Here is a 24,739-nt window from a genome sequence, read left to right as displayed (position 1 = left end):
ATAAATAAAGAGAACCTGAGTGAACGCTTCAAACAAAACAGGAAGTGACTGTAAGACTGGAGTTTTATTCTGAAAGTCATAACCGGATGTGCTCTGGGTGACATTAGTGAAGCAACATGGCGAACACCGGAGGTTTGACCGCGAATGGAGACGACATGCGATACGCTGAATATACTCCAAAAACAAACGTTAGAGGTGACGCAGATATAGACAGACGACTGGTAAGTATTCGTTTCAACGCTGAAGACCTTTATGGAGCCTGTCAAATTAAACAAGGAGGATTTTGTAGCTGCTAGAGCCGGTGTTAGCTAACCTCAGTGACCGCTAGCTGCACGTTGATGAGAAGTCTTGCATCAGGTACACACAGCTAGCTAGAAGAGAGTGAACAAGATGTTAAATATACATAAGCAGTGGTTTGGTATCATTTAGCTTTTAGGACAACCGACCACGTCTTTATTTACTCTGTATCGAACGATGTTATTAAGCGAAAATGTACCTGGTATTCATTATATATTATTATTATAACAAGGAACGTCTCCAAACTGATCCTGCTTCATCTCCAACATGTCTCTGTTCCCTGATTTGTTCTGTATGATGCTGAAAAACATCTGTTATTGACCATGTGTGCAACAGCAGGCTGTGGGAGAGGCGCTGAATTTATTACATAACACATGTCTGTCATTATGACTGTATTAAAAGATCTAAAAGCTGTTTATATTATATACTATATTGTTATAGGCATGTGGTCCCTTATTGCAATTAATACTTTTTGAGTTTGACTCAATTAGGCTGTATTAGGCTCACACTGTCGAGTTTTCTAAATGTAAACCCTTCAGTCAGTTGAGGGAACTGTGTAATGTGGTGAATGTGTTGTTTTGCTGACAGGGAGGGACTCTGATTGCAGTCGGACTCAGTGTTGCTGCTGCAGGTTTTGCAGGTATGAATAGATTTATGATCAATAATGTGATACATCAATGAATTAATTGTGAGAATTGTTTCAGTGCTTATTATTTTTATGCTTTTATTGCTCTTTTCACTTTATTTTTTGTGTGTCTGACTCCCAGGCCGCTATGTTTTCCATTTATGGAAGCCTCTTGGACAAATGTTCTCGGAAACTGTCAAGAAGATGCCCTCATCAGTGAGTAATTAATGTGTTCCTCTCCAGAAAATAATCTTACCAAAGAAAACTAGACCACATGTGAAAAATGTGGTATAGATTTAGGTAATAATAATTAATAAGTTAAAGGTTTCTTATTTAGGTCCGTGCCTTTTTTTCTTCAGAATTTGTTGGCTCATGCTGTTTTGTGTCCTTTTAGGCTTTCTCATCATATTATAAAGGGGGCTTTGAGCAGAAGATGTCCAAACGAGAGGCCAGCCTGGTTCTTGGCATCAGGTGTGTTTCAGTAAACAAATTTTAACACAAGTCCCATTTTTTTTTATGCAGCTGTTTGAGGACAGTGATGATTTATGATTCATTAAATGGATGCATTATTTGTGTCTCTTTTAGCCCAGTTAGCACTAAGGCCAAAGTACGGGAGGCACATCGGAGGATCATGGTCCTGAATCATCCAGATAAAGGTAAGCTCAAACCTGTGTTGCACTTAACTCCATATTTCTGATAGTGTACTGTATCTAAAGGTCACATTTCCAGCCTATAATTTATTTTCTCAATTATTTGTTTGGGTTTCGTGCACATAGTGAGATCACGTATAGGAAAATAAGACCCATGTCCTTGAAAAAAAATTTGACTTTGTAATGTATTGAAGACAGGACTGTCACACTGAATATGACACTCAATATTTGGGGTAATTGCTTCTGTCACACACCGACTGCAGATGTCATCGCTCAGTGTGGTTTTCACAGCTTGGCTGGCTGTGGGTTACAGTAAAGCTCCACTGCCTCTTATTAAAGCTGGTGTGTTTGTGTGTGTGTGTGTAGGTGGGTCACCGTATCTCGCTGCAAAGATCAACGAGGCCAAGGACCTTTTGGATAAAGAGACCCGCCGATGACCTGCGCTGTTACTAACGAACACTTTAACATTCTCTCAGCTCTCCATCAGCAGCAACACCACACACAGGCATCTGCTCAGAGTCCTGCAAGACAGTGAAGAAGATTAACTTTGCAGTTTTGGAAAGACAGTATATAATGATCTATTTAATATATCTAATAATAGTAATAAATTCTGAGGTCTTCCATATTTAAACAGTTTATGTGGAAGTGATAATATATAACATTTTTAAACCTTCACAGTGGTTATCAAAATGAATGAATGAGCCCAGATGTCAACTTCAGAAGCCTCTTTATTTAGAGAATGTCATGGTAAATGTGGGAGGGGAGAGAAAGCATGACACAGTATCTAGCGGTTACACTTAGAGCACCAGTTAACTGGTCAAAAATACCAACCAATTAGAGGGTTTGCTCGAAGCAAAAGGAAATAAATACAAAAGTTTCCTGTTCTTACGTAACAGTGTCCTCAAATGATCTTCAGTCTCGGTGGTTTAATGACCCCAGACTGCAGTCAGAGGTCACATCAGTCTCTGTGGTCAGTCTGGACCAGAGCAAGCGTCGCAGGTTGGATCTCCACTATGATCCATTTTAAGAGGAGATGTCTAGACAGCTGGCTTAAAGTGGAACTGAAACTGAAACTCTGTTATGCTAAAGACAAATCTTTGTGTTTCACCTTGTGTCATTTCATTAAATCCACTTGCCAAAAAAAGTGTTGGCATCAACGTGTTTATTATCATGCTCTGGATTGTTAAATATTTTGCCTCTTCCTCTGTTGGGTTGGTTTGAGTTAAGTCTCCAGAGGAGATGCCTTTTAAAAAGTTAGGAGGATGTCTGAAAGGTGCAGCGGTTGGATCTTCAGATACTTACTTACACACCGTTACTAACGATAAAGCGATGAAGCTGCCGCCACCAAATCTTCCAGGTTACAGCTGCTTATGCCGCCATAGAAAGCCTCTAAGTCCAGTATTGTTTGGCTAATGCTAAGCTAACTTTTACATCTGTCATCCCTTGAATATAGAGGCTGGGTTGTGTTCCAAAAAACTGCCAAAAGGAAAGAAACCTGTAGCATGTGGCTAACTTCTGGCTGAGTATCTTACACATTAGGAGAATTTAGATTTCAGTTCAACTTTAAAGCCGCTTTGTAGCCGTCAGTAGCTGTAACCTAATGACGTCCATGAGAGAAATGTACGGGAAAGGTGCTGCAGGACGAGGATCCATGAGGCGTTGGTGTAAGCACCATATTAGCTCCGCCCATTTAAATGAGCAGCATCCAGAATGGGTTATTTTACAGATGATTATTATCAACAAAGCCGTCAAGAGACGCAGATGTTAACTACTCCAGTAAATGATTCCAGTATTTTTGCTAAGGAGCTTCGTTAAGGCTGCCCGGTTTCACGTCATCAGCAATCTATTAGCAATCCTGCGTAGACCTATCCAAGTCTTCATCCTGTTGCCCCGCACCTTCCTCCTCCTCTTCATCATCATCTTGCTCCTCTTTCTCACTCAGTTCCTCTCCGATCACATCGAGCCTTGCATCCTGCCCGTTTAGCACTCCCTCCTCCTCATCTTCATTCTGAAGCCTGGCCTCCTGTTGCTGGAGCCTTCGCTCCTCAACCAGCAGGAGGCGCTCTCTCACACCCTCTGCTGCCGCCGCTGTGTCGCTGGGACTCCCAAAGTACTGCTCGCTTCTGAAATTAACACAATGCAAGTTAGGAGCTTGTATTAATACATTATGACGTGTGTCCAGGTGGCGACAAAAAGAAGGTCCCCACAACGCACATTATTATACAGGGTTAAAGGGGTCTTATTTTAAAGGACGCATGTCCTCAAAAGTTAAAATTTAATGCGTGTTTTTACCCATCAGGGAAGATAACAGGCATGGTCAGTCTGTCCAGCAGAGTTTTCCCCAAAGAGTCCACGTCATCCAAAGACTCTGTGTCCACATATTCCTGCTGCAACACCTGAAACAGTCCAAAAAAATAGCAGCTGTCAAATCTGGTTACTGAACTTGCACACATGACCTCTCTGTCTCTGCCTGTCCCACCCTCTCAGCGGTTGTGTGGAAGTTCAGAGCCAGCTCCAGTCTCTGTTGCCTCTCCTCAGCACTGACGCTGAATTGCTTCCAGACTCGGTTGAGTCTCGGCAGAGTGTCTCCGGACGAGCGCGTCGTGCAGCGCAGAGACTGACAGAGGACGACAGTGGCCTGCAGCAGCTGACGGCCGTAGTCGTAGGTGCTCTGACAGAGAAGACAGAAAGGTGCCGACTGTTCATTTCTATAAACTACCAAAGAAATTCTAACCTGCTTCTATGGATGCACCACTTCAAATCTTAGCATGTTAAACTCACCTGAGCAACGTCAACGAACTTTCTGTGTTTGTCCAACATGGTCCTGGTTTCCTGAGCGTCGTCTCCTAGTCTGACATGAGTCTTCAACAAGGCATCCAACAGCTCACTTAGCCACTCTACAGCCTGAACACACACACACACACATCACAGGAAGTGCACTATATGTGTATTTTTGTTTTGTTGTTGTTGCTAAGAGTCTTACTTGTAAAGCATCTTCTTCACATTTGAACAGCTGGACCATCTGTAGCATCTTCAGTCTCCGTACATCCACCATGTCTTCACACCTGCGACACACACACACACAAGTACTAATTAAGGACCCTTCCTTGTGGCTGCGGTGTTCATTATGTGCATTAATGAGTAACCTCTGCTTGCGGAGCTGCATCTCCTCCATCACACCCTGGATTTGCTGAATGTTGTCTTGCTGCTCCCCAGCTGGGCTCTCAGTTTCCTCCAGAGGCCATGATGGCTGGCCACACATCTGCTCCAGCAACTGCGCCCCCTTCTGGCGCAAGGATGTAAGACCGCCTTCTACACAGAGGACAGAACAGTTAATGCTGCAGAGGAATTTCACCACACCTGGCTTTATTTTAGAGGAAAATAATCAGATAATTAGTACAAACCGACAGTCTGCAGCTTCTCCTCCAGAAGTTTGAGGTTTTGCTGAATCGATGCTCCGTCAGCTGGTGCCACATCAGCACAGAGCATGCCCAGTAGACCGTCCAACTGCTGCGACAACTGCACAGACGGACATAACCTCTATGGCTGCTGATTTTTCCATCTTAGCACATTTTCAGCTTCATCTTATAATATTTTCACATCGCATCACATCACAAGGCTAACAGTTTTTGTGCTAAGCTAGCTCATCTCTGTACCACAGTAACCGTTACCTCCTGTGTGGTGCTGTGGAAGCCCTGCGCCGCCTGCAGGACATTCTGGCGGCTCTCCAGGTGAGCTGCCTGTCGGTAGCAGACGTCGCTCAGCTGCTGCTGCAGCGTCTTCAGCTCTGCCACTTCCTCCTCCTCCCCAGCGCTGAGCAAGGCAGCGATCTGCTGGTTCAGCTCCACGTACACTGCAAACCACTCCTATAAAGACACAGACACACCGAGTCAGACCACAGTTCACATCTTTGACAGGTTTTCAGGTTAAAATGTTCAACTCAAAGCTGTAGGATGTGATGATATCAGATCATGATGTGTTACTATACTGAGTGTGAACTAAGTCTGACTGACTGAAAATTGTGGTATCTGGAGAAACATTCTGCTTACATCATAATAACACCACCTTCCAGCACTGCTAAACATGAGTCGCTAACAGATGAGATGTGGTTGCAGATGAGTCAGTCGTGGCTTCTCAGTTAAACCGAGGAGCACATTTGTTTGTTTGTTGTTTAGAGAATCCCTAATTTGGCCTCCCACACCTCCCACATGATGTGTTTAAGCACCACTAGAAAGATAAAAATCTGACCTTTCTTTGTATTCTGGATGTAATGGTGTAAATGAAAAATAACATGTTTCTCTGTGTCTGCAGACACTGACACCAAGTATCATGTGAAATCCACTGAGAGTGAATTTGTTCCTTCTCAGATCTGTTTTTAACCCCAAATCTGATTAATCAGTTTGTCACATGATGCCCTGTGTGTGTGTGTGTGTGTGTGTGTGTGTGTGTGTGTGTGTGTGTGTGTCATTACGCTGTGCTGGCTCTCGATCTCCTCGTGTTTCTGCTGCAGGGCCTGAGCCGCTCGCATCGAGTCTCCGATCGCTTGATGAGTCTTCAGCAGCTCTGAACCAGGACCCTGCAGCCAGTTGACCACCTGACAGAAACAGAGACAAGGGGAAACCTGGTGACTGTCTGGTTTGTGTTTATACAGAGCTTTTTCTACCTACTACCTACTTACCATTTAACTTTTCAAACATACAGACAAGCACACACCAATAGTGCAACCACACTCTGTCACCTGAGCCACAGCTGCCTTGATGAACTCCTACAGAAGAAATATAGGTAGTTTCTCTAGGCTGCAGCGTATAGGAGTGACCAGCAGGGGGCTCTCACACGCTACCCTTCTCTAGGTCATTGAGTTCACTTATTATCCATCATGATGCGCTGTATAGCATTAATATCCTGCAACTAATATGTAGGACGAGTGGGGACTTCACAAATGACAACAAGCTGATCAGACGACTATCCGACATTTCCCAGCATGCAACTGTGTGTCCTGTGTGACCCTCAGGATTAATGCCTCACATCTTTGTCCAAGTTTGTAAGTAAAAACCAAGAATGAATGCATCAGCAGTGACATCACAACAAGGGCTGCAGACGTCACATTTAAAAGGTCAGAAGAACTGATAAATAAATGCAGAAATCTCCACAAAAATCAATTAATCCATTCTGATTGGTCAAACGCAGCATTCTGCAGTCTGATAGTTCTGCAGATCAGAGCATTGGTATGGATGAGGTATAAATCACTGTGAAGGACCATGTTCACATCTCCCTGTAAATGTAAGTTTAAATTGTGTAAAATGATTGATTTCCTATAATCGGGACAATGTGCAGTGATCAGGGCATCCAAGCATTTTTATTCATTCTTGTGTGGAGATGAGCACTTCGTCAAAAGTTATATCTGCATGACAACACAGAGACGTACAGATGTGTGTGTGTCAGTATTAGGACTTAATTGTATTTCTGAGGTCAGTGATGCCTTCAAGAGCAAACACACACACACAGAGTTCGATCCAGAATTAGGCCAACCCCCACACACACACGCAGAAAATCCTCCAGGCTAGCGACCGACATGTTCCGGTTACTATGGCAACCCCCAGGCTCATCTCCAAGACGGTGGTGGTGGTGGTGTTAGTGCTACCCACCAACCCCTGTGGCTGTAGGAACTCCCAGAAACTATAGAATGGACTACTTCTACTGGACTACTCCTGAAATGATTGAGGCTGCTCACTGACACGCTTCTGAAGGTTAGACGTCAAAGGCTAAGCTAACACTGTAGCAGGACAAAGAGCTATGTTCAGTACCATGAGCTTCAGTATGAAGGAGCAGAGACCATTATTTCAGGAAATACAGCTAGCCTGGCGCTACGCGAGGGTGAGAGCATCCAAACGTATGCATGTGTGCGTGCACTGCATGTCTGGCCGTGTTACCTGCATGACCTTGGTGTGGATCTCATCCAGCTGGGTGCGCTTGTTTCGCTGCCTGCAGACCTCCTGGTACTTGGTGTACTGCTCCCTGAGGGAGTCCAGCAGCTTCATCACTTGAGGCTGAGCCAGCAGCTCCTCCTCCATGGGGCGCCAGGCTGGACCTGCAGGTCAGAGGTCACAGAGGGGGTCAGACACTGGATGTGGGTTCAAGGGTTGAATTAGTCTGGGGCCTTTCTGTGTGGAGTTTGAATGATCGCCCCTGTGCCTGTCTGGGTTTTCTGAGTACGCTGGCTTCCTCATACATCCCAAACATGTGCCTGTTAATTAGTTTGCAGTGTTTGGACTTATATCCCACCGGTGGGAGAAAATAATATAATGTCTAAGATTCACTTAGCCCCACTCCTTAGCTTGTGTTGCTAGCAAACTAGCAGATTATCAGCTATAAATCATTTCTGCTATTAATGGCACTGAGTATTGATGTGACACTTCTCTGACTCACATTGAAAATGTGTTCTTCTTCGTGTTACACTGCACCATCTCTACCTAAATCTCATTTGAATGGCTCTTGGTACACAACAATACATCAGTCTACGCTGCATCCACTCATGCTGTAGTGTCCTGCACAGTGCTCTGGAACAGCTGAACCACTGCCAAGCTCCAGCAGTTCAGAGACAAGACATGCACCAAACAGTGCAGATAACACCCTTTATTCATCCATCTCTGCACCCGTCTGTCTGAGCTGGGCCATCACGGGGACATGTGGATAACCGACAGCTGCCTCCTCACCTCCCTGTCCTCCTCCGCCGCCGCCTCCTCCTCCTCCCTCTGAGCCGTTAAAACGGCGCTGCTGCAGCTCCGACAGCAGCTCGTGACCTGCAGACAGACAGGTTGGGATTTAACAGGATGTTATAAAAGCATCTAAGACAATAATGCATCAGTGTTTGTGCACACATGCTGTTACATTATGAAGGGAGCTGGTGGAGGGAGGAGGGTGGTACCACAAACAAAGGCTGCTTTCACCTCTGCCCAACACACACACAGGCTGCTGCTCAGTACAGTGCACACACACATCCATCCATCATCTTTCACACTTAGTCTGATTATCTAGACCTCTTATTAGCATCCAGCACCTCCTCCTCTCCTCCTCCAGGTCACACAGAGCCCTGAAAACCCGGCCCTGGCTGTTTGGATCCACAGCTGCTACACACACTGCACACAGCTTCATGTCAGAGGACGATCTGCTATTTTTAGGTGGATCCAGAGCTGTACTCAACCAGTTAGACCCCATTCTTTCAACCGAAAAACAATCAGAGCAGCTGAGTTTGTGTCCAAATCAGTAAGACCTGCATCACAGTGATGGCTTCTGTTTCCTGGGTTGTAAAGGGGAGAGCTGCTGTTGAACTACCTGGATAAAGGTCACACTATCACTAGCCCCAGCACTGATGGCTGCCAGCGTCCTTCTACCTCTTCCCCCATGATGTGGGAGGAGCTCTCTGGTCATTATTTCGAATGTGATGATGAGGTCATTGCTGTTCAAGACGCCAGCTTCTGAAGAAAAGGCATCTGAATGCACAGTGACCACCAGACTAACGTGTAAAAGTAGAAGGGAGACTATTTTTAACCAGTGCTGTCAAATTCAATAAGCATTAACACACATTTATTTTAACACCTTTACTTTTTGACTCTCTCTCTCTCTCTCTCTCTCTCTCTCTCTAGGTGAGAGACTATACGAGTGCACAGCTGAGGCGTGATGCTTTCACCTCTGTTTTCCTGCTTTTGCACATGATGACACTCAACAACAATATTTTTAGTCACCAGGATTATGAAATCAAACTTTCACCGAGTTAAAGAATCAAATTCACTCCCCTGTGGGAGAAAGAGAGCGAGATTGTGTGTCTTGTGATCACATCAAACTGAAGCAACAACAGTTTCATTTAAATCGCCCTATTGTCAGATATTAAACAGTGGAAGCACCGTTTCTGATGTTCTGAGCAGGCAATCCTTTAAAGGTTGTTCTGGACAGTTTTTGCCATTGTTTTGCAAGTTATAATAAAAAAAACATACCGTACATTTGCATAAAGCAGCACAAAGTGTCTCCACTTCCCTTTTAAGGTACATTTAGAACATATCATATACAATATAAGAGGCGATTTAAAAAATGTGCAATTAATTGTGGCTTCTAATCAAACCCTGTGATAAAAATTTGACAGCGATCTTAGCCCACACACTTGTGACATGATCAGCACAGACATGATAAACAAATCAAGTTATTATCTTTCAAAGTAAAAGTCTATTAGTGCAACATTTCCTCGTTGTGTGTCCCTGTTGTGCTGCAGTTAAAACGATGGAAATCACTGCTGTGGATTTCACACTCCCAGCGGAAATCCAGAAGTAATTAACTATTTAATCACACAGTGATCAACAAGCTAAGCTGCCCCCCCGCCCTTTTTTTTCCAGCAGAGTCATCATTAGACATGACTTTTTTTATCATTTATTTTCTCTGTGTGCATTAATGTTTGGAGGACTGGAAACTTATTGCTCGGTCAACCATCATGTCTGCGCTTTATCATGGAGGAATCCTTAATCCTCGCGCTGCTCGCTCGACCTGAAAACTTTATTTACTGTGCGCTGTGATTCTTTACAGGAGGAAACAGTCGCAGACATCACTGTGGACTACAGGAACAAATAGGCTGATCGTCAACATTTCATCATATTTACCATCATTTGGTCAAATTACTCCTCACTTTAAATTTATGTTAAAACCTGCGCATAAAATAAGGGAAATATATCTAACAGAGGATGTTTAACCTGGATGCCGCGTCACACCGGCTGCTGTTTTTAATCTGCCGCCATCATATTTACATGAGTGCAGGCGAGTCTGAAAGAGGATTAAAAACAGAGAAAACACACACTTACCGGTCTGTAGGACGGTCTCAGGGTCAAAGGACGGCAGGAGGGTGCAGTCAGCTGATCTGCAGAGGACAGACAGGCACACACCTCTGGATTACATCTACGTCTGCTGCTGCTGTGTGTCTGTGTGTGTGTGTGTGTACATACTTGTCCTTATCCACCGAGCCGCTGCTCTTGTCACCATCATTAATGATCGACAGCTCGTCCAGCAGCGACGTCGACTCCTTTGTAAACTTCTCAAAAACCTGCAATGGGTAAAGGAGGTTACCATGACAACGAGCCAGGAGGGTAATATCAATCAGTGTAAAATCGATCGATTGTAAACAAGCCGGTTACACACCAGCCTCTTGTTGAGCCAGTCACTGTGGTCGTAGTCCAGACTTCCTCCAAAGTCGTCCGTCAGCTGACAGGGTTCAATGTAACGGGTCAGTTTATTGGCTGAAACCAGGATCACCTGTGTGTTAACAGCCAACAGGTATGAGGGTTAAGAAGGAGACACTGAGCTTTGAGGCAAACTTTAACACATATTTGTTGAATGACGGTTTAAATCGAGCTTCAGCAGGATCACAAGACAACCTTCTCCCTCAGCCCCTCTGCATCAGGAGATAAAGGCGTTCAGGGTTTGTAAAAACAGCCTGCAAGCTGATGGAAGGGTTTACAAGAGACTAGCTTCTAGGTTCAGGAGAACTGAGTCAACATGTCTCCTGTAAATATGTTTCATCCTGCACTACATTCACCACAGTGAATGTACAGCCGTGAGAAGACAGCTGGCAGCGAGTCTGTCTTCCAGTTGTCACTGCAGCTGATCCTGGCAGAGAAACTGGACTCATTTCAGAGAATGTGTGTGTGTGTGTGTTTATTTAAATGTTAAGTCAGACATTAGAACAGCTGTATGACACACACCCCACTGTGTCATCCACAAACATACTCCATAGTTGGGATGAGTCAGATTTCAGCACCCTCAATGGAATCTACCCTACCAGCAGCTGAGTGTGTGTCTAAGTGTTGGAATAAATTGCAGATGATTGCTGTAACACGTGTAGTTTACTCACCAAATGCATGTTTTTAAATCTGACAGCTCACAAAACAAGCAAAACAACAAGGACATTACCATCAGGATGAAGTGGGTTTCACTCCCTGAAGGCAGGAGCAGGCAGAGTTACACTCACAGTGTTACAAAGATAAACTCCACTCTGACTTCATCTTAACATTGACCGTGATGGATTATCCTTCCGCAACAACTTTCATAAACCATCAACTTGCTCTGTTACCGTGGCAACAACCAGGGAGCCAACATGGCTGCAGAAATCTGGGTCACAGTGACTACTGAACTCTGTCAGTAAAACCATCTGTTGTAATTGAGGAGGAGGTCGGACAAAAAATCTCACACACACACACACACACACACACACACACAGACACACACAGTCACCTCACACACACACACACAGACACACAATGCATTGATCCTGGCTCAGGTTTCCAGCAGCACTCAGGACTGTTAATGATGCTCAAGGTTATTATAACCGGCTCAGTTTCATATCAGGTGACAACACAAATCAGAAGAGTGTGTGTGTGTGTGTTTGTTTGTGTGCTCACAAGAACAAAAGCTTGAAATACAAACGGCCTGTTTGTCTCTGGGGTTATTCCAAAGTTAGATTAAAACCTTGGGTTTTCAAACTGGCCCCACATTTCTCTGTCACGCAGCCATTTGGACTGCGGCTCCTCAGAACAGCTAGAAACTATTATTTTTGTTTTTTTAGAAGATTTGTGGAAAAAAAAAGAAAAAGAAAGAAAAGAGGATACACCCGCAGGGAGGAGATGAAGGGATGGGAACAGTGGGATCTGTGTTGTGTTGTTGTGTTGTGTTGTGTTGTGTGAGGTATTTGGATTCAGTACAAAACAATGTGAAGGAAAATGAACAATGTCAGCTCTGCTGTTATTACTGTTATCTGTCCCACATCTGTTTACTTCATCTGCCAACTAAACAGCACACACAGTAATCATAGCCCGCAACACCACTGCGAGGCTAAATTTAGACCGAGAGATGCTCTCAGCTGAATGCAGCCGCTAACATGCTAACATTTTGTAACATGATGAATGTTGCTCCACTGCTTGGACTGGAACAACACAGTGAGGGTGAAGAGAAAACACAGAGGAAACCTCACCTCAAAGCCCAGCCGGTCTTTCTCCTTCCAGAAGCAGAAGTGTGTGACCTTCTTATCCCAGAATTCATCTGGCTTCACCACGCAGACCAGCGACACCTCAGCTGGGATCACATTCTGAAACAGCAGCAGCAGCATCAGTGTGTGGAAACCCGGAGCGGCTAATGCAGCGATGCATGTCGTGTCTGCAGGGACGTTACATGTGTTTGTACCTGCAGCATGAGCACCACCGTCTTCACTATGTTCCACTGAGACCTCCGTCCGTCCACGATCACGGTGAAACCTCGAGCTTTACACTTCTCACTGAGACAGAGCAGACACAACGTTTACATCCAGCTTCCCGGTCATACAGACATCATCTGAGTCACCCCACTCAAATCATCTCTAATGTTCAGTCGGCATGTTGGCTTCATACAATCATGTGATTCATTCTTTTAAATTTAAATGTCAGAACAGTGAAGGTAATATTTTAAAAACTGCCTTTTTTGACCCACGGATGAAAAACAATGATGTTTATTTGAGATGTTTACTCAAAAATGTCTCAATTTTAAAATATGTTTTGTAACAAATGGATTCATTCCGCAGTAAAAACATCCAGCTCAACTGCTGAACACTCACAGACTTGCTTGCTTATAAACATGGTGTCATTTTTTCCCCTCAAAGATAATTATAGTTCATTAAAACACACATCTTATTTTAGTATTATGGGATAGAATTTCCCAGCAAATTGCTGCTTTGTTCTCAGCTCTCACAGTGCTGTCACACCCAGCAGGAAAAACTACAAACAGAGCAGACAGCATTTTAAACTAAAAGTTTGTATTTTAAGTTAGCATGCTAGTGCTAGCCTGTACCATCATGTGCTACTGTATATATATTGCACCACTAGATGTGATTTAATCATGTTGACGGACAGGAAATCACCAGTGGTGGAATGTAACTAAGTATTTGTACTTTGTTACTGTACTTAAGTAATTTGTATGTATTTCTACTTTACTTAAGTAAAAATAATAGTGCATACTTTATACTTTGACTCCATTCCATGTTGCAGCTGTTACCTGTACTTTCTACTCCACTACATTTCTACAGTGTCTGTAGTTCCTTGTTCCATGTGATGAACACAGTGCTGGACTGATGAGAGGTCAGACTCTGCATGGAGGTGGTGTCACGCTGCCAGCTGTGTTTCTATAATGAGCCTCAGTCATGAAGCCGGTGCTCTGGCTCAGTTAGCTAACTAGTTAGCTGCTGTCTGCTAACACAGGTCCATCCATTAATATCTGATTAACATGAATCATAACATGAATCTACAGCAGGAACACTGACACAGTAAACATGCTGAATGCCTGTTTGTTATCAGCAGCCTCTCTGTTCACTTGATGCCCACAGCCTGCCTCATGACACACAGACCTGTCCATAGCTGCGTCTGGACTGGACATGTACATTAACTACACATGGTCCATTTTAATTTAAGATGATTTCTTTGATTATTTTAACCTGTTCAGATCCTTTGCAGTGGAACTCAATCATATATATTCAGTGTGTGAGTACTTTTACTTTTAATACTTTACGTACATTTAAAAGTACTTAAGACTTTTACTTAAGTAGTATTTTGCTGGGTATTTGTACTTGTACTTAAGTACCAAGCTTCAGTACTTCCTCCATCACTGGAAATCAACGAATGAAACCCATAAAGTGTCACTTCATAAGTGACCAGTGAACAGCAGGATTAATATGAGCGTTACCCAGCTGGGCCTAGCATGCAGACCGTGCTACACTTCTGCTTTACAGGTCACCATGTCTGTCCTATAGCCACCAACGTCAGGTGAAATTGAGGGTCAAAGAACTGGTCCCCACTGCAGGGCGAGGTGATCCTGCAGGTGGATTGTTGGATGCTTTTTCTACTTTGGCGAGTGCAGACTCAAACCCTCTGACATATATCTGTAACTTCAACACCATTTAGAGGCTGTGTCTGTGTCTTATGGGCCATTCATCACAAACAGAGTTTCAAACAGCTTGTGCGATGTGTTTGAGAGGAAATAAATGAAGTGATAATGAGTCCAAAGCAACTCAAAGACATCTGTAGTGCAGAAATGGAAAAAAAGGCTGAATTATCTGCTGAGCTGCCAAAACTCTGCAAAGGACTGGGCAGTCTTCAGTTTGTCTGAACACACTGAAGCCGAAACACCAGATCCAGCAGCTCATGTCTGAAGTCTTTCAGGATGAAACCAAACAGACACACAAACTGCCTGTGACTCTGTGCATGTGTGTGTTTGTGTCTGTGTGTGTCTACCTGGGAATGCTGAGCAAGTAGTCCAGAGTGGCGCTGAGCTCCTCCATGCTGGTCTGATCTGAATTGAGAGGGATGGTCAGGATCAGACCACTGCGCCGGTCTTTGCCCCCTATAACAAAACAAAAACAGAGAAGTCTGATTACTGAACAGTTTCTGAGGAGGATCCTGATCAATATAGACATGAAGTTTTTTTTTACCTGACAGGAAGGCAAGTTTCTTCTTGAGGACGGGGAGGATGTTGGTCGCTTCCATGGTAACGCTGGACATCTGTGAACACACATAAGGAAAGGTTCACTGCTCCAAACAAAGAAAAAGGCTAGCTCACAACTTGGTGCTTGTTCACAACCAGGTGCAACCAGGTGCTTGTCCACAGTCTCAGACAACTACCAACAAATCCAGCTGTGTACCCAGTCTCTCAGGCTCGCATACACGCTTAATGACGAGTTTACAGTCTCAGACAATAACCCACAAGTTCAGATCGAGCCCATCGTCTAAAAGGCTAATTTACAAGTTCAGATGCCAGTCCAGAGGCTCCAGAGCAAGCTCACAAGTTCAGATTCTAGCCCAAAGTTTGAAGGGTAGCCCAGAAATGTAGATACCTTAACACTGTCTCAAAAACTAGTTTATAGACTCAGATGTTGGCCTCAGAGACACAGGTTCAGGTCTAATCTAAAATCTCAAAGGTTAAGCTCAGACACCTGCCTGTAGTCTCAGACACAGCCTTGGATGTGAGTCTAATGGCACCAACACAGGCACAAACAACTTCCAACCCTAGCCCAAAGACTCAAAGTGTTTCATACCACCCAGACTCTGATATCCAAAATACAGTTGAGAAGAGCATCAGTAGAGCTGTGTGTCACCACTTTAAACACTACACCGGAGTCTGTGAGGCTGCCTCAAAAGTTCAGACTCCAGCCAAGAAGTTTAGATGCAGCGCAGAGTCTCACAGGCTAGCTTACTCAGATACTAGCCCACAGCCTTAGATGCTCGTCCAATGGAACCATCACAAGCTCAAGTCTCACAGACTCACAACAACAGCCTCTGAGCTCAGCAGGCCAGCTCACATGCTTTGTCCAGGAGCTCACAGGCTAGCTCACAAGCCCAGAGTTTCAGAGGTTGTTGCTGATGCAGTCCAGAGCCTCAAAGGTTAACGTACAGGCCCACAGTCTCCCTCACAGGTAAAGACACTAACCCACAGGTTCAGATGCACGCTGTGGTCTCAGCTCCTAGAGCGTCAATATTTAAAAGATTCTTCATCAGAGCAGAGCAAACAAACACACTGCAGGTAAACAGAGGTGATGAACACACCGACCCCACGAGCTGCAGGACGGCAGCAGATCAGATCACGGCTTGTTTCATATGAATATGACAGCAGTGACTTTCCAGAAGGATTTTCTCTCCGCTGGCGCTCCTCCCAGCAGATTCCGATTCTTGGCTGCAGCTCGGCCTGTGATTTACCGCCTGCTCCATCAGTGTGTTGGAGCAGTCAGAGCAGCCAGCCAGTAAATCAGTCAGTTTACATTTCTGTCACTGTAACATCTGTGTTGTTTTACTTCTCACTCTGCATCGTGTGTTACTGTCTCATGAACCTTCCCCATTCTGCGGCGTCATTTTCCTTTAAAGGAAAAGTTCAGCAGCTACATAATTATTAGTGGTTTTGTAGTGAAGGACTCATTTTTTGGTTTTACCTCGTTAATCAAATTCTTTGAGTTACTGCTGGATTGTTGAAAGGTACACGTTGAACATTTCAGCACAAAAAAAGCATTAAAACTGTGACCATGACACGATGTGGAGGCTTTATCTGCTTATTTAGGATTTTTATTCAGACATTTTTCACAGCTAAGGCCTTTAAAAGTGAATTTTCCTTAACCACTGAAGCCTTTCCAACCAAACGTGGCTGTTTTTCTGCCTGAGCTCGGTCCTTTCCGAACGTGCAGTGTCACATTACAGGGTTTAGCCATATTTGAATTGAAAACTGAAGGCAGTTGTTATTTAATCTGCTCCAGAGACCACACCCACAGCCTGATGAGGCACATGAACACATGTTTTAATCCAAACACTGAACTTCATGTGTCAACGATGAAGATTTAATCCCACCAATCAATGATAGTTTCTCTTATTTTCTACCATGTTGGTTTATTTATCTTACATTTACACTGTTACTGAACTTATTCGGGATTAAACTTTAATACTTTTATGTTTCTGCAGATGTAGAGCACATGTGTGGATAAATGAGATTATTGATGCAGCACCAGTCAGTCACTCTGTCCTGCTGCAGGGCTTCACCTTCATCCTCCTCCTCCTCCTCAGCCTGCCTGCCTGCCTGCGGCCTGGCTGCGGCTGAAGGGTGGCCCGGCCCGGCTCGGTTTGTCTCGGCTTGGTTCGGCTCGGCCCACAGACACAATGACCTACATTCAGCAGCTGCGGGCTGCGGGCTGCTGCGGCTCTCACCTCCCCGCACCGCACCGCACCGCAGCCCGATCCTTTCACTATCGACAACTTTAGGATCGATCAGCTTTTAAGTATTGATCCGGCGGCTTTTCTTACCTTGCAGTCAAATCTGTAGCATTTTACAGCGTCCGGATTTTTTTCCTCCCAGTCCTCCTCCTCTGCTCCTCTGGTTCTCCTTGTGCTCTGCAGCTCTTCCTCGCCTCCTCTTCCTCCTCTTCTCCTCCCGGGCTGATTGATCAGCAGTATCCGGACCCGTGTTCCATTAAAAACAGAGCAGGGCTCAGTTTGTTTCTCGATTCGCTTTGAACAACAGTGGACTCACAGACAGAGCAGGCGGCGGTGCTCGCTGCTCTGCGCAGCCTCAGTGAAGCGCAATCAAAATAGGTGACTTCCGGTAGAGAGACATTCAAAATAAAAGCCCCAAGGAGCTGCGATGGACTGAATCAACATGTTTCTCCACATTTTCTGACCGATTAAGCTCTTTATTTGTTGTCTTTATCTTTGGTGCCAGGGATTTGAAGGCGTTATTTATTTACTAGTTTTAATTTATACTGTAAATATGATTGTACACTTTTTATCTGAGAAGCTAGTTTCGCATAAAGAACGGCAATAAATCTTATTCATTCATTAATTTTTTTATTTTATTTTATAGTCACTCTCAACATTGGAACTGTATTTGTAGAGTTAAAATCATCGTTGGGTACCAAAGGATTGTGGGCGCAGTAAGTGTGGACCAGAGAGAGATACTCCGGAACTGAACTCACAGCTACACGCATGTTTTTATGGGTTTTGTTTCAGCAATTGTAGCTTTTATTTTGAAAGTCTAGTTTCAAAAATCCGGTAAAATCCTGTAAAACTTGATGAGGCTGAAGCTGTATTTCCGGGGCGGGGAAACAGTCAAATTAAGCCCCGCCCCGCCCTGTTCAGACCACTGAGGCGTTCATGTGCCCTCAGAAACCACAAAACCACAAAAAATTCTACAAATGGTTTACAACATTTGACCATGTCACTGTAACAAACAAAAGAATCAAGAACAACACATTATTTACTCGTTTATATACATTTATTTAGGATTAATCAATTCATACAGAATACCAAATATTTACACAACTTATTTATTTGTCTCCAATCATACTGGTTCAATCAAAACTGTAAACTCTGTTTTTACACAACTAAATATTCATATCACCAAATCTCCTTCCGTACGTTTTTTGGCGCAGCGTATCTTCAGTATACATTTCAGCCATTCAACTATCGAAATGTTCCTCTCACAGATGGCATTCCGGGTCAACTTAAAAAATTATAATTTTTCAAATATTAAGCAGTTTCAGCAATTTCTGCGTCATTTTTAACATTGAAGTCTATGAGAGAGCCCTTCAACGAGGGTCATCTGCCAAATGTATCTCCTCCTACAAATTTCAAGCTTAAAACGCTCATTAGATGCTGCTCTATCAAACTTGTATTCAGAATTTACTAATTCCGAATCGTTTCCGCGTGCCAGGCTCTCAAAGTTGGAGTGGTTTTTGAGGTCTCCTCTGCTGTTACCATGGTGACAGGCTGACACACAGAGGCATACAAAGCTCTGAATTGCTCTGATTCTCCAGCAATTCAGAGCAATCCTTCACATCAGCATTCAAAGCAATGCTTCAGCTGCAGCAATCAAACTTTCATTTTCTTCAGGAAATGCCCTTTTCTAGTATTCATATTCATGTTAAACTTCAATGAGTTGTTCATTCATAACATCAACATTATCATGAATGCACCACCATTTCAATCAATGAGGGAAACAGTAAACTAGTTTTTATGTGCACTAAACAGCTCTGTGACCTTTATCTGATGGAAACATAGGACAATTGTGGCAGTTTATCATTTATTTAATGTACAGTTGCGGTCTCTCTCGCTCTCTCTTTGTACTGCATCAAAAACAAAAAAAGATGCAAATCTGTTGTTTCAACTTGGTGTCAGTGAATGCATCACTCTCTGCAGATCTTCTGTTCGCAAGTCGCCCGCTGGTGGATGGTAAAAACAGCACTGCTGTTCTGACACAGTGTCAGGGTGATTATAGGTGCAGATGATCTCAGGTGCAGTGTCTTTCACTGATTTCCTATCATCATGGGGGAGGCACGAAAGCCCAAGGCCACCTGAACCTATAAAGCAGTTGAGGAGAACTGCATCAGTGAGGCAGGTTCATGCGTCTCTGTAAATTGTTGCTTGAACACCAGAAAGATATTTAAAATCCAACCCTGTGGCAGATAAATTCACATAAACAACTAAAAATTAAGCTTATGACTCATCAGACCATGCCCATGCAAAAGCAGCCTGTTCTTGTACAAGCAGTGTGTAAACATACTGTTGTGTGGGTGGCATCTGGTAGATGGTGTCCGGCAGTGGTTTTCTAAAAGTCTCCGGCAGGAAGATGGAGAACAGAACACTGAGAAGTGACAGACAACCCACAATGGTCCATGGCAGGAACGGATAGAACACATCTGGAAACAATGAATAAAAGTAGAAAAAAAAAGCAACAAAAATGCAAAAAAAACAGTGAGACCAAATGTGTGATGTCACAAGCTGGCTCACCCAGCTGCAGGAGGTATGGGGAAAGTGAGGACCCCACCCTGGAGAACATGACGCAGGACGACATGGCCGTGGTCCTGATGCCAGTCGGAGATAGCTCTCCAGTGTAGATGTACAACACCCCGTTGCCAGCCATGACGCCAAATTTACCCAGCAGCACCAGGAACAGGGTGCTGTCTGGATGGTCTGCAGGAAGGAGAGGGGATGTGAGGAGAGGAACATTGTGAAATAAGCAAGTGGCCGTTCCTTCAACTGCTGTCCCAAACAGCAACTGTCCCATCACATCTTAGCAACCGTAACCAAGCATGGCAGGCCTGTCAAGCCAGGGATTTATCAACATGTTGGGTGGTGTGCGCGGGGCTGCAGTGAGAAAGAGATTTTAAGAGGTCAGAGGGTGGAGGTTTGTCATAGGATTTATGAAGCCATTCAGGCAGAGAAACAATAACCTACACATTCATACTGTAGCTAGAATAAGAAGAAAATGAAGAAAATGCAAGTTTGATTGCTGCAGCTGAAGCATTGCTTTGAATGCTGATGTGAAGGATTGCTCTGAATTGCTGGAGAATCAGAGCAATTCAGAGCTTTGTATGCCTCTGTGTGTCAGCCTGTCACCATGGTAAAAGCAGAGGAGACCTAAAAAAAAACAAAACGATTCGGAATTAGAAAATCCTGAATACAAGCTTGATAGAGCAGCATCTAATGAGCGTTTTAAGACAAAAATTGACATTTGTAGGAGGAGATACATTTGGCAGATGACCCTTGTTGAAGGGCTCTCTCATAGACTTTCATGTTAAAAATGACATCAAATTGCTTAATATTTGAAAAACTATAATTTTTTGGAAAACATTTTTTGGAAGTTGAAGTTGCCTAGGAACGGCAATCAAACTAATAAACTGTACCTGCTGATCTTACTTACTGTGCAGGGTGACCTGAATGAGAAGCAGCGCTACCGTCCCCAGCAGGGGACAGGGAGCAGGGAGAAGGCGATAAATGACAGGTAGCGGGGGAGGCTGCGTGCAGCCAGCCAGCTGGCGATGGATGCTGGGAGCTCAACAGCCGCCAGCAAGAAGTAGTTTAAGAAGGGACTCCCAGAAACACTAGACAGGTTGAAAGACACTCCGTAGTAGCTGATGCTTATAGAGAACCTGAAAAAGTGTCGTCATTAGTATTCTTCTTCTATGGTTAACTTAATGTTGACATTAAAACTTCTTGCATAAACTCACCAGATGAGCCACAGTTTGAGGGTGATACTTCGAATGTTTGTGGTCCTCAGCAGATCCAGGAAGCCGAAGGACTCCACCTCATGGCTTTCACTTTGTTCCACCTGCAGAGAGACAGAAGCGCTTCACTCTAATGCTCAGCCGTTTATCGCATGCTAAACAAAGTCTGAGACTCTCACAGCGGCTGAGGGGAAGATGACAGGTGGAGCGTCCACTAGGTTCTCCAGAGCAGCTGACCTCAGCAGGTGGTCGGCCTCCTGCACACGACCACGGGACACCAGCCAGCGAGGAGACTCCGGGATCAGACTGGTGGACAAATACAAAGGGTGGAAACTGGCACTTTGTGATCCAGGCCAGGAATGATGAACACAGCATGAAGATAAGCACAGGGACATCTTACCACCAGAGGGGGAAACAGGCCAGGCCGGGCATGGCCATGATCAGAGCCAGCTGTCTCCAGCTGCTGACGAGGTAGGCGGTGCAGGGCAGCATCATCATGCCGAGCCCATAAGCAATAGGCAAGCCCAGGCTGGAGAAGAGAACTCTGGAAGAACCGATCAGGATCTCTGAACCTGCAGAAGAAATTCGGAAAGTCACAAAACAAACTCGGCATTTTCAGTATTAGTTTTTAACTTCAGATGATCCTGTACTGTCCTCCAATGGGACTCCATGAACATCACCAGCAGTTGCAGAAGGCCTTACACTCACCCAGTACAAACATGGCAACGTAGCAGGAGATCTGACCCAGACCCAGCATGAAGAACAGCACGATGAAGACCGGCCAGGATGGAGCCAAAGCCACAGCGCTGCTGAAGATGCTGAGCAGGGCGATGGTACCAAACAAGACCGGCTTCCTGCCAAACCTTCAGCACAAACAAAGTCAGCCACATGAGATGATAAACATGAAGACCAGCAGAGTTAACTGTACCGGTCAGAGATCAGTCCAGAGAAGAAGCATCCACAGACGCCTCCCAGGAAGTAGGCGAGAGAGGTAAGAGGCTGCTTCCACTGGTCGCTGCACACCAGGTTAAACTGCAGGACAAAGAGCAGATATGAATGTATCATCAACCCAGTGAGTTCACTCTGGAGCACAAAGCAGTCAAGTCAAAGTCAAAGTCAGCTTTATTGTCAAATCTGCTATATGTGCTGGACATACAGAGAATCGAAATTGCGTTACTTTTCACTCCGCAACATATAACATGTAACTAAAAACTAAAGATAAATATAAAGTGTAAAAAAATGTACCTACAATGAGGCATACACAAAATACAAGGCACATAATGAAGGCACAATGCAGTAAGTAAGCAGACAGATAAAGATACACTTCAAGACAAGAAGCACAAATTTAAAGTTCCTGATCCGCTTGTGTTTAAGGTTTCTGGTCCAGTGTCTCAGAAACTTTCATTTTCTTGGAGAAAGATCTGCAGCATTTCCTCCTTTGGGTCCTAACATCTAGAGTCCATGTGGTTCAGGTTTTTATAGTCTGAACTTTCACCTCCGCGCAGCTCTTAGCTCAGTCTATCTGCTGCTTTTCTATCTTTTATTTCTCTTTCTTCCTCCCTCTTGGTTGACAGGCTCACCAGCAGCAGATACTCCTGAATAAAGTTATATTAATAAATGATCGAGTTATTATTATGTTTTTATTCCAGAGATTTGCAGTCATGTGTTTACGTTCTTGACCCCATCGCTCAGCTCCTCAGATTGTCACACAGTGTAACAGACTGAGTTCTAGTCAGTTCCAGTTTCTCATCTCTGCCTGCTGCTGTCGTCAATGATTAGTGGGCCCAACAGTCTATATAATTGATTTTCATTTTAGGATATATGAACAGTATATATAAACAGGTTATAATAATCAACACAGAAATCTTAAAATTACACACCTTTATCAAATTCAAAATAACAATGTGTAGTTAAATTACATTTTTCAGTACAAATGTGTCATGGGGCAGGCTGTGGGCAATAAGTGAAGAGAGAGGCTGCTAAATGGATGATAATAAAGGCAATAAAAAAATAATAATCACTATTTTTACTGTGCTTTAAATGATAAAACTAGCTGAGCAAAATCTTCCTACTTCATCCATCCATCCATTTTAAACTGCTGTTCCTACTTTAGTGTAATGTTAATCAGCACGTCATGGATGGACGGACGGACTTATGTTAGCAGAGGCTAGCTAACAAGTTAGCTAACTAACGAGCCAGAGCACCATGATTGAAGAACATTATAAAAACACAGCGCGCAGCATCCAGTCTAAACTGGCATCAGGCTACACGGCCCAAAAACTTGCCTCAAAGGTCTTGTATTAACGCTAAGAGCTCTCACTCCTTCGATCTTACACACACTACATACACACACAAACACGCAACGGCATGGGTGATCAGGACAGAGTGAGACATTTTAGTTATAAAAGATCTTTGAGGCACCATGAGGATAGGTGATAGACTAACATGAAAACATTTTTTAAATGGCACGCGATCGACCCGCACCCCCTCCACAGCAGCAGTACCTCAGTGACCACAGTGTGCTTGTAGTACTCTGTACTGTAGGTCCATCCATCTTTACAGCCCTCCTGCTTCAGGCTGAACAGGTTGACCTCTGGACCCAATCCGAGCGCAGACTGGTTCTGAATCAGACCCTGGCTGGGTCTGAGTCCCAAAGCAGACAGGTTCTGCAGCAGGTCCAGATCATACCGGCTGCAGCTGCTTCTCTTTGGCTGCCCGGACACCACCTGGTGACAGAGAACAACATCATAGATGTTTCTGTTCTGTCCCACAGCAGGAGGGAGGGTAACGTACATAAACACACTGTAAAAAAAATACATCTGCAATGACAAATATTTTTACAGTATATGTTTTACAGGTTAAAGCTACTTAATGCAACAAACCACATGTGTCAAACTTTAGTATAAACTAGAAAAGTTTGATTGCTGCAGCTGAAGCTTTGCTTTGAATGCTGATGTGAAGGATTGCTCTGAATTGCTGGAGAATCAGAGCAATTCAGAGCTTTATATGCCTCTGTGTGTCAGCCTGTCACCATGGTAACAGCAGAGGAGACCTCAAAAACCACTCCAACTTTGAGAGCCTGGCGCATGGAAACGATTCGGAATTAGAAAATTCTGAATACAAGTTTGATAGAGCAGCATCTCGTGAGCGTTTTAAGACTAAAATGGAGTCTGTAGCTTGAAATTTGTAGGAGGAGATACATTTGGCAGATGACCCTCATTGAAGGGCTCTCTCATAGACTTCAATGTTAAATGGCTTTTGAATTTTTATTAATATTTTGAAAACAAAACATATTTGGTACAACATATGGTACATGCAAAACATTTAGGTACAAAAGAAAAAAATGAATCACTCAGTCACACACAGAGACACCTTTAAGTCTCCTGGCTCTGGTCCTGACCTGTACAGGGATGCTGGCTTGGATCCACTGCTGGCTAAGGTTGCTGTGGGTGGGAATGTGGCAGTGGTGGGGAGGGCTGGCGAGCAGGAAGATGACGGACAGGATGTTGTATCCGCATGGAATGCAGGTGACACAGAGCAGGAAGAAGACTCTCCTCTGGAAGGGGCCCCAGGTGCCCAGGAACGACACGGACGCCTCGTAATCCTGCATTTTACCGGACTCCTTCTGTTGTG

General features: G+C 44.2%; 2 protein-coding genes and 1 pseudogene across 3 annotated transcripts; 1 reads left to right on the top strand and 2 right to left on the bottom strand.

The window, feature by feature from the left end:
• The first annotated feature begins 116 nt into the window (after positions 1–116).
• On the top strand, positions 117–2,294 carry dnajc15 (DnaJ (Hsp40) homolog, subfamily C, member 15). The gene is made up of 6 exons (XM_028393823.1): positions 117–221; positions 886–937; positions 1,065–1,138; positions 1,317–1,393; positions 1,508–1,578; positions 1,939–2,294. Exons 1-6 carry the CDS (start codon positions 117–119, stop codon positions 2,007–2,009), a joined length of 450 nt encoding a protein of 149 aa, XP_028249624.1. The 3' UTR covers positions 2,010–2,294.
• Positions 2,283–17,677, bottom strand: sestd1 (SEC14 and spectrin domains 1). Of its 2 annotated transcripts, none has more exons than XM_028393821.1 (19): positions 17,409–17,677; positions 15,059–15,128; positions 14,862–14,970; positions 12,787–12,877; positions 12,578–12,691; positions 10,750–10,863; positions 10,557–10,654; positions 10,416–10,471; positions 8,286–8,372; positions 7,503–7,660; positions 6,044–6,166; positions 5,244–5,438; positions 4,977–5,091; positions 4,719–4,884; positions 4,556–4,637; positions 4,354–4,476; positions 4,052–4,243; positions 3,865–3,968; positions 2,283–3,695 (listed from the first exon to the last, which is right to left on the bottom strand). In XM_028393821.1, the coding sequence occupies exons 2-19, from the start codon at positions 15,126–15,128 to the stop codon at positions 3,419–3,421; spliced, it is 2,274 nt and encodes a 757-aa protein (XP_028249622.1). In that variant the 5' UTR covers positions 17,409–17,677; the 3' UTR covers positions 2,283–3,418. The 2 variants fall into 2 exon arrangements, with proteins under 2 accessions (XP_028249622.1, XP_028249623.1); XM_028393822.1 differs by having other exon boundaries at positions 2,283–3,692.
• LOC114426812 (solute carrier family 22 member 5-like) lies at positions 16,850–24,716 on the bottom strand (annotated as a pseudogene).
• Positions 24,717–24,739: the final 23 nt, after the last annotated feature.

Source organism: Parambassis ranga, chromosome 21 (assembly GCF_900634625.1).
Source record: "Parambassis ranga chromosome 21, fParRan2.1, whole genome shotgun sequence".
In the NCBI taxonomy this organism is placed as follows: Eukaryota; Metazoa; Chordata; class Actinopteri; family Ambassidae; genus Parambassis; species Parambassis ranga.
Note: the sequence above shows the minus strand (reverse complement) of the source record. Positions and strands in the feature narration are given on the sequence as shown.